The sequence below is a fragment of the Vitis vinifera genome, chromosome 7 (genome assembly GCF_030704535.1).
Source record: "Vitis vinifera cultivar Pinot Noir 40024 chromosome 7, ASM3070453v1".
In the NCBI taxonomy this organism is placed as follows: domain Eukaryota; kingdom Viridiplantae; phylum Streptophyta; class Magnoliopsida; order Vitales; family Vitaceae; genus Vitis; species Vitis vinifera.
This window is the reverse complement of record NC_081811.1, coordinates 7,008,472-7,025,044: the sequence shown is the minus strand read 5'-3', so window position 1 is coordinate 7,025,044 and position 16,573 is coordinate 7,008,472. Positions and strand designations below refer to the sequence as shown.

At 31.1% G+C, this 16,573-nt stretch overlaps 1 protein-coding gene across 1 annotated transcript; it reads left to right on the top strand.

Annotated features, from left to right (window-relative positions):
- The first annotated feature begins 11,897 nt into the window (after positions 1-11,897).
- Positions 11,898-16,200, top strand: LOC100242937 (vacuolar protein sorting-associated protein 2 homolog 3). The gene is made up of 11 exons (XM_002276377.4): positions 11,898-12,112; positions 12,310-12,354; positions 13,475-13,509; positions 13,590-13,640; positions 13,794-13,898; positions 14,022-14,093; positions 14,356-14,427; positions 14,552-14,632; positions 14,998-15,033; positions 15,131-15,186; positions 15,900-16,200. Exons 1-11 carry the CDS (start codon positions 12,079-12,081, stop codon positions 15,949-15,951), a joined length of 639 nt encoding a protein of 212 aa, XP_002276413.1. The 5' UTR covers positions 11,898-12,078; the 3' UTR covers positions 15,952-16,200.
- The last annotated feature ends 373 nt before the right edge of the window (positions 16,201-16,573 follow it).

Below are 16,573 nucleotides of genomic sequence, written 5' to 3'. Positions count from 1 at the left end.
TTTTTATACGGTGGGTGGATGTCACGTGACTTATGGGGCTCCATTTTTATTTTTATTTTGTTTGACAACTTTTTCTCGGTCAACCGGACGGTTTAAACAAGGCGAGAGGGGGAAGATTAAAAGCTTTTATTTTTTGGTATTAGATGATAATTGATTTTTTAAAATTATTTACGTCTCTTTGTTTACACAATTTTTTTTGCTAAACTTGCATGATGGTATATATTAATTGATTTTTTGAAATTATTTATATTTATTTATTTATATTATTTTCTATTTAACTTGCATGAATTAATTCAAGTTGAAAGTTAATCCATATTTAACTCAATAATAAATCATATGTGCTCAAAGTCCAACCTATCCCAATTTATAACCGGAGTTGGCTCAAACTCAATTCAAGCCTTTTTTTTAAGATCTAATTAAAATCGGGTTTGGCTCAAGTTAGAGAAAAATATGAGTTAAGCTCAAGTTAGATGAGTTACACAAATCAATAAGGTCAAAATTCTGGATCGGGTTGTGTTCAGTCACACATAGGAATAAACAAAAATTTATATAAAAATTTGTTAGTAGTTCAAAAAAAAAGCTTGTAAGAAGTTTACATTTTAATTTGTGCAAGAATTAACCATATATGCTACAAGAAGGGTTTGATTTTAATATAAGAAGATAATTTATCTATTTTATATAAGATAAACTATTTAAATGTAATTAAATTCTTTACATTAATTAAAGTTTAAATATCACTATAAATGATATAATATGAAATTTATCACCATAAATGTATACGGTGTTGGACCATCAATAGTAATTTTTCTTTAGAGTTCAGTTACTATTCTAGTTCATCCTAACATTTTCCATCTATCCGATTGTTGTTGAATAGTTTTTTTAATATCAATCGAACCTCATCATAAGATAATTTTAATGTGGTTGATTTTCTCCCTTAGTAAGCCCTTTGAATGTTAAACTTAAATAAACATGATAAAATAAGCTACTTATATATATATTTTTAATTAAAAATATTAAACTCTTCATTTCTTTACATCGAGTTCAGGTTGGTTGGCATCCTTAACCAAGCCCAACCTAAATTTAATTTGAGTTAACTTTTTTTTACCAAAAATCCAACCAAAGTTGCAAAAAAGACTACTCAATTCCTACTAAGTTGTACCTTTAGTAATTTTTTTCATTTTCATTTTTCAAAAAATAAGAAAAAGAAAATGAAAACATCAATTTAATGTTTTCATTTTTTCCTAAGAAAAATGAAAATTATTTTCTCAAAAGTTAAAAGAAATAAAATTACACAAAATACTTTATGTGATGCATGATATAAAAGGAATATATACTTATATGAACAAAGTATTGTGTTTTATATTTTGTTATTAATAAAACAATAAATTATTATAAGTGAATATATTTTTATATTACAAACTAATTCATTTTAGTAGATTTATTAAAGTAATTATGAATTATTATAAGTGAATATATTTTTTATTGTACAAACTAATTCGTTTTAATAGACTTATTGTAAGTATATTTTAATATTTCATTACAACATTTTCAAATAAAAATAAGATAAAGAAAATAAATTGTCTACCAATACAAAATTTGACCCAATTTTCTAGTAGAACTCAAATACTTAAGTCGACTATCATAGATATGACAATCTTTTATGTCAAAGAGGAAAACGTGAAGATTGTTTAAAAGAAATAAAAAAAATGACTCTTTAAGAATAGGAGCATATAATTTTCTACCAATATAATAGGAAATGTATAAGGTGTCTAGAATGAAGAGTCTTTCCAATCTTATAACTTGTCCTAATTTGCTCCCTTATTTAATTATCTTACACCGTACAACCAAAGGAAGAAAAAATAATATCAAGACCTCGATCATAGGAATGATCAACAAAAATTAAATTCATTGAAAGTTTTAGAATAAACATCACATTGAAAATAGACAAATTAAAATGAATCACAAAACCCATATAACTTGCAATAATCACATGATCATCACTATACGAATGGAAGAAGAATAAATCATAGGATTAGATGAAGCATATAGTTTGCAATTGAAAGTCATGATTAGATGTGCCATCATAAGTGACACAACAATTAAAGTGACTACTTGATAAGATCGATAAAATAAATGCATTAAAATTATTACCCATGTTTGAAATAGTTTGTCTTATCATCTTCTAAACTTGATCAAAGGAATGTTGATTGGTAGTGGTGGTCAAATTTTGCATATGTGGATCACATTCAAATGATATGCAGTATCTATGTGGGCCTTTCAAAGTGCAAATTTCTCTTATATTGGACAAAATTATACCTTATATAAGTTGATAATAGTACTAACGATGAATCTTGGACATGTTTGTGCATTATCGCTTGGTGGAAGTTGGGTTGTATTTGTTAGTACATTAAACTATGTAATTTAAGTTGAGTTGTATGTCTTTCTTTCCATTAAAGACTTAAGGTTGTTGCACGATCAATCGAAGTGACGCAAGTATAAAAAGGTATGGGAAAGGCTTCTAGGATTTATGTAAGACTTGTAGTGGATTAAAGGTCTTTTAAATTGAACAAAAATGTTTTAAAAACTTTTGAGGTTGTTAAAGCACTAGTGGCAAAATTCCAATTTTACATAATTAGATTTATTTTACAATTATAATTGGATTTGTTTTGGAAATCTTAATTTGAATCAACTAGGTATTTATATCTATAAATACCATGCTAAAAATGGATTTGAGCTCTTGATGAGAATATTGAAATAACCTTATTAGTCTTCTACAAGCTCTAAACTCAAGATGTTTGTCTTCACATTCTTTGGGTTGAGAATGAGATCCACATCCCCTCACATGTTGAGGTAAGATCCACTAAGAGTATGTGTGGTGTTACATTGCAGATGTGAAGTATAGTGTAAGTGTTGATGAGTAAGGCTTAGAGATAACTTCCAGTAGGTAAAATTGCATACTATAGTTTCAAACAATAGATTTATGATTAAAGGCCTCTTACCTTATGGTTTTTATATCTGCACGTTGTGTGAGTGATTTCTACGTAAAAATCTTATCTTTTTGTGTTGATTATTTTTTGGGTTTTCCTTAATTAAAAAAAATATATAGTTAAATAATTGAATATATTAATTTTTGGGTTAAAAAAGTCCAAACACCTATTCACCCCTTCTAAGTGTTACCTAAACTAGATCTAATAACTTTTGATATTGTTAAGAACTAAGCTTTGTTACAAAAGCAAAATCTTTATTTATCCTTTGTTATGTTGCACCAAACATAGATTAATCTTTCTCTACTTTGATTTTAACAAAAGTGCCTTTTTGAGTCTTTTGACCTTCAATTATTAAATATATTACTAAGATTAGGAAAAAGAATACAATGAAGTATGGAAACACTAATTGACTCAAAATCATCCCGAAGAGACATTAGTTTTTTTTCTACATTGATAGTACAAATATCAACTTTGGCTCCATAAGAGACAATTCACCTAAAAAAATTGACATGTCATCATGAAAGTCATAAATTGATTGGCTTTTCTTTTATTTAAAATCATAGGAATTTTATTGTAAGTTTGTATTTTTATTTTTTTTGGACATTATGGTAAAAAAAAAAAAAAAAACGTTCTTTTAATGTAATGGGTAGATTTATTAGAAACCTCACATATTATGGTGTACCACACACAAATACACACAAAACTACTATGCATGACATGTGATTTCATGTATATATGGCCTTTTGTATTTTTCAATATTAGTTATTGATTTTTACTAAGTCACTCAGATGGAGGTTTGGTTTTGAAGATTATAAAACTAGTAAAGCCATGTTTGATATTATTTTTGTAGCTTATGGAATTGCTTTTGAATCACATGTTCAATAGCTTATAGAAATATAATGGAGCTAAAATGAAACTGTTAGATTTTATAATTGAGCATGTTAATAAGATGATTATGCTTGTTAAGGAAGTTTTTGCACATGATAATCTCATTCCTAACAAGTAAAGATGAAAAAAATCTTGAAATATCATCAAAATTTTAAGTGTCGGTTGTCTCTAAAGTGACACATGGTGGAAAATATTGAACTATTGATTTTTCGATTATTTATCGGAAATTTTGGTGATTTATCGGTTTTTTTTACCATTTTTTCAACGAAAAGGGCTCGGTCAAAGTGTGGTCAAACCCTAAAAAATTGGCTTATTGTCGTCTTGGGGACTCAAACTCGATACAAAAGTTTCAAACAAAACCTTGGGCGACCACTAGGCAAGTTCGCCTTTAATGACATAAATGCACCAAAATAAATATATATTAAAACTCATCATAAAAACAAAATAAAGAATATTTTAATAAACAAATTAATTCTAATTATGTTATTTTTAAATTTCATTTAATTGATCACCAAAAATATAAAAAATTATCGTGATAATTTTTTTAACAAATTTTTTTATATCATTTATATATTAATTAAGTATAAAAACATAAATATTTAAAAAAAATTATACATATGCATGTTATCATTTATTTTATATCACTAACTACAAATGAGTTAAATTATATTTTAAAATTAGACATACTATAATCAAATATCACAATATTATTGTCTAATAATATTTAATATAACTTAATAATGAATGTATACTTACAAAATTTATACTTTTTATCGACACACACAATATTATTATTGAATATTACAAACTATATCATACATATATTAATTTTTTCAACAAAAAAACTGCAAAATATCTATTATTACTTCTTATATCACTTTTTAAAGTTTTTCCTAACATTTTCATGAGTTGTAATCAATTTTCATCTTATTGATATTTTGTGTCAAAATATTCATCAATATTTCTTAATATATCCATAAAATCGAGTTACTTATATATCCGTAAAAAATGATATTTTCATCATTGTTGATAAGTTGCAAATGTTTACCATTTTACATAGTTTACATTAGTAACACTTATACCTCTATGAAAAGACTTCCCATGATGTTAGGAATAGAGGCATAAAGAAGAGAAAAAATAATATCCCGATCTCAAATCAAGTTTGGAAAAATAAGTTACCTTAAACAATCTATCAAACGGTTTCATTGCCAAGAGAATCATATATTTGTTCATGACTGTGATTTTATTTAGGACGCAATAGTCTCCACATATGCGTAAGGGGTCATCCTACTTCTTTTAGAACAAAACAAGTACACCATAGGGGACCCAGAAGGCTGGATCAAGCTTGCATCTAGCAACTTTTTCAACTATTTCCTTAGTTCCAATAGTTTAGTAAGGGACATCCGATATAGGACTTGCGTAGGAGGCTTAGTGCTAGGCAACAATTCAATCATGTGATTTGTGGGTTGCCTAAGAGGCAATTCCATAGGCAATTTTGCAACACATCATGTTGTTGAACTCTTCCAAAATTATCACTACTACATCAGAGACTTCCACTGATTGTTCTTTCTTAGTCTCAATCAATGTTACAATGTATGTTTCTTGTTCATACTTCAGACTTTTCTCTATTTGATTGATAGATAACATTTAAGACTAGCCTTTCCCAACAGTCTTACCCTTTTAAGCATGTCTAAAGCAAGGTTGACATTCCTCCAAGACAATCAATCCATCAAGGTGTGGGAGTATGGTCTTCTTGACCTTCAAGAAGAAGTCTATCTCAAGGATCAATTTGAAGTCGTCCACAGGCATGCAAAGTATGTTGCATGTGTTCTTCCACTCTTCTACTCGAAAAAAGATTTCCTTAGCAATGTCATTTATCTTTTGGGTTTTACCAACTAACTGTCTTGATTCTACTAGTTTTTTTTTCTAGTTTTGTTAAAAAAAATTAGGTTAATATAACTTAAGGAAATCACCCTAGATGAGAGGTGAATAGGGTGATGGTCACTTTTTGCAAATTTAAATTATATAAATATAAGAGGCAATTGTATGAAAATATATAATAAAACAATACAAAGACAATTGCATATAAAGCAAAAGAGTAGGGAAAAGAAAATGTAAATACAAGATTTTTATAGTGGTTCGACGCAACCCGACCCATGTCCACTTTCTTCAAGTTTCAATCCCAAGCTTGAGGTTCCACTGATTCAAGGCTTCCAAACCAAGCCTTCAAGGAAAACAACTGGATTATGGTTCAAATCCACCTTCTTGGACTTTTGACTCCAAGCATCCTTTACAATCTTCAAAATATACCTCATTCTTGAATAACCTCTCAAGTGATATCCCACACTTGAGAATCTCTAAGTGATATCTCACACTTGGATTCTTTGTTTCAAAGATTTACAAATGAATATACAAAATAATTTCACAAAATTACGGTACAAAAACTTTAAGCTTGAATGTACAAGAAAAATTAGGATTGAAAAGTGCATTAATGTTATGCAAGTTTTAGAATAATGGTGCACTATAAAACACTCTCACAAGGCTAAAATATATTCAAGAAATGTCTATGAACATTAAACTTTTGAAATAATGAAGATTGCAGTTTTTTTATAAAGGAAAAAAACCAAACTAACCGTTGGGGGTTTGTTCGGTCGAGCTCTAGTTCGATTAGTTCACTAGCCGTTAGCATTTAATGTCTGGCAAGTGACCATTGGACCTTGACTACCCTTCAATTGGTTGAACAAGTATTCTAGAAAAAAGAAAAGGTTTTTTGCACTTCTCGACCGATTGAGTTGAACAAGTTGATCAATTTCTCAAGCAGGTCAACCGATTGAGTCATTTTTAACAACTGTCTTTTCAAATTAAAATCTTTTAAACAAGTTTGGAAAGTATTTAATACAATGTTTTAATTAAAAATATGAAATCATCCAATTTTAAAAGATTTAAAATAAAATAACTCTTGGATGATTTTGGTACATAAATATAGAATGTAATGCATGAAAAACCTAGTGCACCAATAACCTTACAAAAAGATCCTATGAAGTTTAGGTCTTGAAAAACATTTTTTTTTTATGTCTTCTTATTGATTTTCCTTTGACTTGATTTTGTTTTTGTGATTGTTACTTTGGAAATCTTATTACCTAATCACACTTGAAATATAATCATTAATTTCAAATCTTATTTTGTTATCATTAAAACCAAGATTAATCAAACTTTGGTTTCACAAGTTTCAACCTAGGCTTTGTCGCTTCTCTTATCGCCACAAAGTTGTGGGTTACCTTACAATCCATAATTATCTTTACACAAACACAATTCACTAAGGCTTAGGCATGCATCAGTCTTTTTTAGACAAAGGCTTTATTTTGGATCATGTTTAAAAATTGTAAAGGATTTGACTCTTAAACAACCATCTAAGTCAAACTCTCCATTGTAATATTTCATCACAAGAGTTGAAAGTTGATACCTTTGGGCAATCTTTGGCATGGTTGAAACCATTACAAAAGAAACATTTGGCTATTATGATCATCTACTACACGAATTTGGTGGTTTTCTCTAGTTGTTTTGATATTGTAGAGGACTTTTTTTTCATTTTCTTCCATCTTGACTTCTTGTAAGTCTTTACCTCAGCCTTAGATTTCTTGGCTTTCTCTTACTTAGGCTTTTGTGTAGTGGAGATGGCATTGACTATCTTGGAGTCCATCAAGTAATCTGTTGTAGCCATTACAACAAGAAAATCACAAATCTTTTACATTTGAAGTTCAATTTGGGCTCATCCCTACAACCTAGCTAGAATTGAAATTGAATAATTTATCCTCATTTGACATGTTCTTAATGTTAAACATCAAGGAACTAAATTCCTTAACATAATCCCTTATGGACCCAGTGTGCCTCAATCTCTTCAGAAGATTATCTGGTTACCCATGTCGTGTTGATGGGAGGTTCTTTAATGCTCCCAATTGGTGATCTAAGGCCTTTTATACTTTGCATCATCCTTCATCCTCATGCGCCACCAAAGTTTAGCATCACCAATAAGATACGTATTGGTAATGGAGACCATTTTTACATTAAAGATAAACAACCTTAAAATATTGTTCCATATCCCATACGAAGTTCTCTAACTCTTTTGCATTTAGATTGTCATTAAAACCCTTAAGTTCTAAGACATGAATCTTAGAAAGGGCTTCAGAACCTGAGGGAGATCCTTGCAACATCACCTTCTTAAGGATTTCTATGTCTTCTTCAAAAGACTATAGGGTGGTTTTAAAGTCGTCTATCAAGGGTTTGACATCTACCTTCAAACTAACAACCTTGTTCTCAATGAATTTGTCACCTGTCTCCAATAAATTCCTCTACACTTTCATCTCTCCCATAATATGTTCTACTTATGAGGCCACATGGCCATCCTCACTTGGTTATTCTCCTAATGATTCTTTTTATGGTGTCCTCATTTGTACATTGATTTTACACCCCATACATTGTGTTACTGGCATAGCTTGTTTTTAGTAAATTTTTTTTTTTCATATTTCCTTCACTTGTATCATTTATATCATACGGTGCTCATGTTTAATTCTATTTTTGTTTTAAGCTCTTGAAGCTTAAATTCATGAGTAATGAAGGTATCTTCCATTCTTCTCTTTATATATTTTTCATTGCACATTGAGGATAATGTATAAGTTAGGTTGAGGAAGGGTTAGAAAGGAAAAGAATGAGATATGTTGATAGCTTTATTAGTTTTTTTTTTTAGGATTTTTGTTTTTTTTTTAGTTCATAAATCACATTTGTGACTTGTTTGACATTTTTTTTTTTGAGAATATTATAACATTTGTGATTGATGAATTAGCATACTCAACTTGAAAGAAGTTAATTTTGAATACTAGTTTATTTACTTGATCTTAGAAATCTTGTTATGCGAATTGAAGTTGATATGACTTTGAAGTTTTCATTGTTCTAAGGGTCATTTCTATTTGAGCTTAACACACACTATGCATTCTATTCCTTGGATATAAAATGAAAAAAATAACCTAATCTTGACACTTGGACTCAATTATTTTGGTAACATGGATTACTTTTGAATTGAGTTAAGACATTTTAGAAATAGGCCAATGTGTCTAACTTAAAAAAATAATAATAATAAAAAAGGTTGATGAATAAAAATGGTTGAGCTATGCTTACCTTGAAACTTAAGCAAGGTGCAAAGGGTAGGTCTTTGAAGCCTGGTGCCCTAAGCCATTTTGGTTGGGAGTCATCGACCTTAATGCTTACTACATGGGTGGATAGGTGGAGTATGAAGTTAATTGTAGGTGCTAAGGTATTAGATCCTATTTTGAGGAGTTTGAGGAGTTCGTGGTTGATGAACTATGCTTACTACATGGGTGGATAGGTGTAATATGAACTTAATTATAGGTGCTAAGGTATTAGATCCTATTTTGAGGAGTTAGTGGTTGGTGAACTAGTCTTACAAGCTTGGTGCCCTATGCCTTATGGTTGGGTGTCATCAATGGGAGATACCTTTAACATTGCATTCCTATAATAAGTCATTTGAAAAAAAAAATATTAAAGATTGATGTGTTCTTAACTTATAAGAGAGTAGTTTTTATTACTTGAGATGAATTGAGCTAGGTCTGTGGGAGGATTAATTTTGAGTACTATATTCAGGGGTTGACTTAATTACATTTAAGACTTGTTTAAAAATATTGTTTTGAGGAGTGAAAATGGATAAGTCCTTGGTACTTTGATTTACATGATATTATTTCTATTAGAGATGGTAAATAAGTTGGAATTTTGATGATATTTATGAATGGTAAGGTGTGTTTACTTATCAACCATTTATGGATGGTAAGTTAGAATTTTTCTTAATATTTCGATGATTTTTTATCAATTTCAATTTAATTGATATTTTGTATCAAAATATCCATTGATATATCCCGATATCCATAAAATCGAGTTATCAATATATCTGTAAAAATCAATATTTTCGTCATTGGTCTATTGTCCATGTCATGGGCCAACCTATTGCAATGCCCTCCCTTGTTTTGCCCATGTCTGTCATGCATCATCGTGTTTGCCTCGATCTAGTTGCTACAACAACACCCTCATGCCATGTCTAAGTCCTTCTTGGTAGCAATGAGCCATGACATTGCACCTATAGCTTGTCATTCTTATGCATAGGGCATTACGCCCCTACGCTAAGCACCAACCATGCGTCTAAATTAATTATGCTGCTACAACATCATCATGTCATCCTTAGTGCAACAACATGCCATGACATTGCACTCATGGCTTCGCGAGCCACCTCAATGCATAAGGTTGAGCGTCCTTGTGCTAGTGCCAAGAAAGGGAAAGGTTGCACCACATCTTATGTCATTGCAATTATGGGTTGCATGCCACACACGTCGTGGAACCCATGTGTGAGTGCTACCATGCTCGTTCATGTGCCATGACCATGTCCAAGGTCATGCCTTGATGCTCCCTTAGTGTGGCCCAAGCCTAGCTTTGGTGTCTTCCTTGAGTCACTAATCGAAGAAAGTGCAAGAAAGAATAAAACTGATGTTTTTTTTTTTTTTAATTCATGTTTTGTATTTGATTAACAAAAAATCCATATTTTTTAAATTTAGCTATTTTTTTAACACTAAAATAAAATGAAAAGGTGTCTTTACCATACAATTGATTAAAACAAATAGTGACATGGTTGATTATGACAAAATAAAAGGAAGGAGCCTAATAGAATATAAATTCAAGGGAAGTGGATATAATTTATTTATTTTTTATTTTAAAAAAATATAAAATGGAATAAAAAAATTTATGAGTGTTTTTGATAAATCAACTTAATGACTTAATATAATTTATATTTGATAAAATAACTTAATATCACAATTTAGAGTAAAAAACAACTTTAAGTATCAAATTAACATAATTAATTTATTCTTAATCTCAAATCTCTTTTGCCTCATCTATCCATGTTTAGTGAAAATGTGTTTCACAATCATGACTTCATGTTCACAACTCATTTTATTTAGTAAATATTTTTATAGTTATCTCATACTTTTACAATACTTTAAATATAAATGTTTAATAAATAAATTTATTATTTAAAATCAGGTGTTTGATAAATTTTAGGAAACACCTTTAAAAATTTGAAAAATCCCTAATAGTGTTATTGGAGAACACTTGATGGATAATTCTTTTAAAAAACGTTTCCAAAGACAACACTTCCAGTAAAAACATTTTGAGTAAAAACACTATCAAACGCACTCTTAGGAAACATTTTTAAAAATTTGAGGGTAATTCAACATGGTATCAAAGTTTGGTTTGACACGGGAAGTTTAAGTTTCGACCCCATTTCCGTAATTTGCATTTCCCCCATTTGTTTACTGAATATGAATTCAAATTCTATCTGTCACTGTTGGATATAAATACAAATTTTGTCTATTTCTATTGGATATGAATTCAAATTTTGTCCGTCTCTCTACATGTGGGTATGGGGCTACATGTTTTGTTTGTCTTTCCATATGCGGGTATGAGGCCACATGTGAGGGAGGGTGGAGCTGCAAGTGAGGGTGTTAAGGAGCACGATATGCATATTGAGCCTAAAAATCCCATAAGAGCTTATATGATTAAAATTGCGTTAGACAATATTTTTACTTGAAATGTTTTCTATAGTGTTTTGATGAGAATCATCTATCAAGTATTTTTCCAAAACCATTATAAGTGATTCTTTGATGATATAATTATTTTTTCATATTTTCAAAAAACGTTTTCGAGATTTTGTCGTATACTTCATATATATATATATATATATATATATATATATATTTAACACTTTTTATAGGCTTGTTCTACTTCGTGATAAAATCATTGTTTGATATACTCTTAATTTTTATTAATTAAATGGATGATATAAAATTATTTTGACACAATTATAAAGAGAAATCGCAATCCAAATTAAGTAAATTTTTTTTTTCTTTTAATATCAATACCATGAATAAGATTGATTGCCAATTAGAAAAATAAGCTTTGGAAAGACTGAAAATGATATATTCATAAACTATAGACCATAGAGGAAGGCAGCTAGAAAAGTCGGAAGGCTAAGAAACTTGAAACAAGAAAAGACCCCAAAATCTCCGGGTACCTTCGCTCCACTTTCCAATCTCTGGAATATCATTCAAAACCTCGAAAACAAATCATCATTTCGTGACTCAGAGCTATGAATATCTTCTCCAAAAAACCCACGGCTAAAGGTGGCTTCAAACCCTAATCCTCTTTGTTCACCGCTTTTTGTTTGTACTATGTGAAGCCACAGTTCCGATTGTTATCCCATGATTGAGTATATTAATGGCAATTTCATTCTTTGAATCTGTATTTTTACGTATGTTTTGATATGTTTAAAATCGAATCATCATTTTTTTTTTCTTTTGGATGTTTAATTTGATTTCAGAGGCTCTTCGAGAGAGTAAACGAGAAATGAACAATGCTACGAGAGGTAATATTCATGTTTCTTTGCTTAATTTAGTTCTCAATTTTTATTGTTATCATCACCGTCAGAAGCATCATTATTATTATTTGTATTTTTCTGTCATTTAGGGCTTTTGGAAATTTGTATTTGTAGTTTGATTCTGAGAGCAAATGCTGTAAGTTATGGAGTTCCATGGGAGGGAATTGTACAATTTTATGAATTTAATTTTAGAATCTAATTGGGTTGTTTGAAACAATTTCATTTGTAAAAATGTTGGATTTATAACTACATTTACCAATGTTGGTGACTTGCCTGGTTGCTTATGGGATTTTGCATTCTGACGAGTTAAATCCTTTCTGAGGAAAATGTTAAATTTTTAGGTTTATAGAGAAATTTTGGACTGGAGAAATAGTCCCTCACTTTAGAACATATCGATCCCATGAAGTTATGAATGATTTTCTCCCCTAAAAACTGTCCATAAATAAAACAAAACCATAGGGAGTTTGCTTGGTAGTTTGGGGTTTATGAATTTCTCCTATGAATGGTTGTGGGTTTATTTGTCCAGAGTCTGTTAAACTGATTGACCATTCCAGAGTTAGCACATTGGGACAGACAGGTTCACTTTTGTAGGGTGATGACCAATTATCTGTACCCAAGTAGATTATTTTGGATAGGCGACCCTTGTAGAAATTCCTGAGGTCGGGAAAGTGTCCTGATATAATGGTTTAGTCTGTAATATCAGATAAGAATTTTTTCTTTTTCGTGATCTGGGCCCCATGAATTTATCTTAATCAAATTGAAACATAGCACATTAGCTTATTCTAAAAAGAGGGTCATCTATGTTAATTTTTTGGTGAAGAGTCATCTTGTTGTTTTAAAATTTTATATGTTTTTGGGTGGAATAGGCATAGGCTGGGGTCTTTGTGCATTGGTGTTATTGCTAATGTTATTCTTTTGCCACTGATCCCATTTCAATTTTGTTTTTTTCTAGACCCATTAGCATTAAAGAAGTGAGGTTTTTTAGGGGAAGAACCAAACTAGTCACTCATCAACGTTCTGCACTAGATTTCTCTCTCTTGTTTCTTACTAGATTTTGAGATTGGGACATTTTCTTTATTCACTAATAATTTCTTTTACCATCCACCAGGTATAGAGAAGGAAATTGGATCACTGCAATTAGAAGTATGTTGAGAGCTTCCAAATGATTGTCCTGTTTCTAAGTTTTTGGGGTTGGATCTAATATAAATTCATCATAATGACAGGAAAAGAAGCTTGTTGCTGAGATAAAGAGAACTGCTAAGACAGGAAATGAGGTTGGTTATAAATTTTAATTTGCCTTGATTATTGTTAGTGCTGAGAGACTCAATTCATCCGGCATCCAACTGCTATGAATAATGCCTTAGCTATATTCCTTAAGCCTTTCAGATTTATTATCTTTTTTATTTCCTTGTCTGTGCATTTTGCAGGCAGCAACTAAAATTCTAGCTCGCCAGCTAGTTAGGCTTCGACAACAAATAGCTAATCTACAAGGTAGTCGAGCTCAAATGAGAGGTATTGCGACTCACACACAGGTGCATTCTCAAAACTTCTTTCTCCCTTTCTCTGCCTTATTTTCTTATGTGATTCATTTTTGGTTTGACTTAGTCCAGTACACATGTGGAGTGTGTTCTTAGCACTGTTTATCCTGTTTGCAGGCAATGCACGCCAATACTTCTGTTTCTGTTGGCATGAAAGGTGCTAGCAAGGCAATGGCTGCCATGAATAAGGTTGGACTTTTACATTTGGGTAAATTTGTTAATATTTTTTTTTTCATATACTAAACATAAATTGAATTTTCCCTCTGCATGATTGAGCTCTTTTACAAGCTTGAACTTGAAAGCATTGGCATGATGAGGCAATGCATAAAATTTTTTGACTTATAATTCTCTTGATTGCATTTAAGACCTTCTTGTAATTTTTTTTCAAAATTTTCATATTCTTTGCCCCTTTATCCCAAACCCTTTGGTAATTGGTCTGTTCTGTTTCCAGCAAATGGCCCCTGCTAAGCAGGCTAAGGTGATACAAGAATTTCAGAGGCAATCAGCCCAAATGGATATGACTGTAAGATTGTCCATTCTCTTTCGAAGTATTTTACATCAAAAGTTGTTCATATATGCTTTTTATTTGGTTCTTGAGTGGTGATTGCATAAGTGTGGAACTAATTGTCTATGATTCATACTTGCAGACTGAAATGATGTCAGATGCCATAGATGATGCTTTGGATAATGATGAGGCTGAAGAAGAAACTGAAGATCTGACTAACCAGGTAAACTCTTTAAATTGATTTTCCCTCCTTTTTTTTTTCTTGGCAACATTACTCCTGGTACAGTTACTTCAACAATAAGCTCATAGTAGTTGTGTGATGGATCTGAGTTCCATTAGATGCTCCTAAGGAGCATACATGTCTGGTGGGAAAATTAGGATCTTACCTTGTTGTATATAAAACAAGGAACTGAAGGCTTTTTTCTTTCCTGTTAGAATTGCAGTGTTGATTGAGCAAAGCATATTTGAAGACTAAGCATATTTGAAGACATTACTTTATTATTTCTTTGCTTTATTGAAGTTTTATTTTACTTTGCCAATATATAACCTTTTTTTATATATATTTTGTTTGTCTTTCTTTTGTGTCAGGTGCTGGATGAAATTGGTGTTGATGTTGCCTCACAGGTTGGTATTGTTTGGAATAGTTCTCTATACCGTATTTTTGGTTGATGTCATATTTTAGTATTTAAGCTGAATTGTGTTGCACTGGAACCCTTGGCAGTTGTCAGCAGCTCCAAAAGGAAAGATTGCCAGGAAGAAGACTGAAGACGTTGGCAGGTATATTACTACATTGACCCATATGTTGCCCCTCATCCTTCCACCCATGTCCTATGCTGCTTTCCCTTGCACTTTTTCTTGCTTCACGTTGTAATTGTGCAAGACTTGCCCCTTCCACGTGATATTCATGAATGCAAGTCAGTAATGATAAAGTGCATGAAGATTTTGCTAATTTGCATAAGATTTTGCTAATAATATGTTGAAACTGTTATTAATTAGTAAATACTGGAGGTTGTTAGTAATAAAGAATGTAGCAAAGTTGGTTCCTTTAAAAATACCAAAGTGGTAGAGGTCATTCATTAGTTTATAATATTATAATTGCTAGGGAGCTTATTCTTCCCATTGTAGCAGTTTTCTGTTGTAAACATTACTCAAATGTTCTGAATCTTATGGTACAAAAAGTTAGCTATGGATCTAGATTAAGGCCTTGCTTAGTTGAGTGGTATGCCACAAAATTTGATTATAAAGTGTTCACAAGGTGCTCTGGACGCAAAAATAACAACTGCAGTTGCTAGGTGATGATTTGTGTTTTTTCTCATACCCCTTTCCAAATAATTGTTTGCGCCTGTGTCATTCCCTGATTGTTCCAGTTCTCTTGTATGAAGATCTGCCTCTATGCACTTTCATTTCAAAAGCAATCTTACATGTATCCTTCTGTTGTTGGCTTTACTCTAAATATCATTTAAACTCAGAGGGTCCCTTTTTCCTTGCAGTTCGGGCATTAGTGAACTGGAGAAGAGGTTGGCAGCCCTTAGAAATCAATGAGATGAGGGCTGGAAGCTAAATTTTTTTTGTCTTAGAGTCAATAATTAGAGGTCTTCCTACAATTCGAATTCAGCAAGATTGTATATTGTAAATATTTTCCCATTTGTGCACCACCAAGAGCCTATTGCTCGATGCTCTTAGTTGGTTTCCTATAACCCTAGACAATGCTTTATGGCATTACTGTGAACTGTGTGATGGACATAGATTTGCTTCTTGCTTGGGATGATTTAATTTGCTTTCTTCTTCTTACAGCTTGTTTTTTACAGTGATTTTAGAAAACGTTTTTACCCCCTTCTAATGTTAGAAAAATAAAAATTTTCAAGTGTTAAGAAATGTTAGAAGCACTTCTTAAAATCACTACCAAATCGAACTCTTATAGTGCTACCTCAATGTGTTTGTGGTGACTTCTACATCTTGGATTTCATGCCAAATTGCCAAAACGACCATTATGCTTTTGTAATAAAAAACTATCCCATCCTTTGGATGGTAGGTAACCATTACAAACAGCCACATTTTCCAACTACAACTGCAAGGTGATCATAGGCATTCATCAAAACTGTTTCTGTTTTATTTTATTATATTATTACCATTCTTTTGTTTGTTAATGTTACCTGTTTGGCTT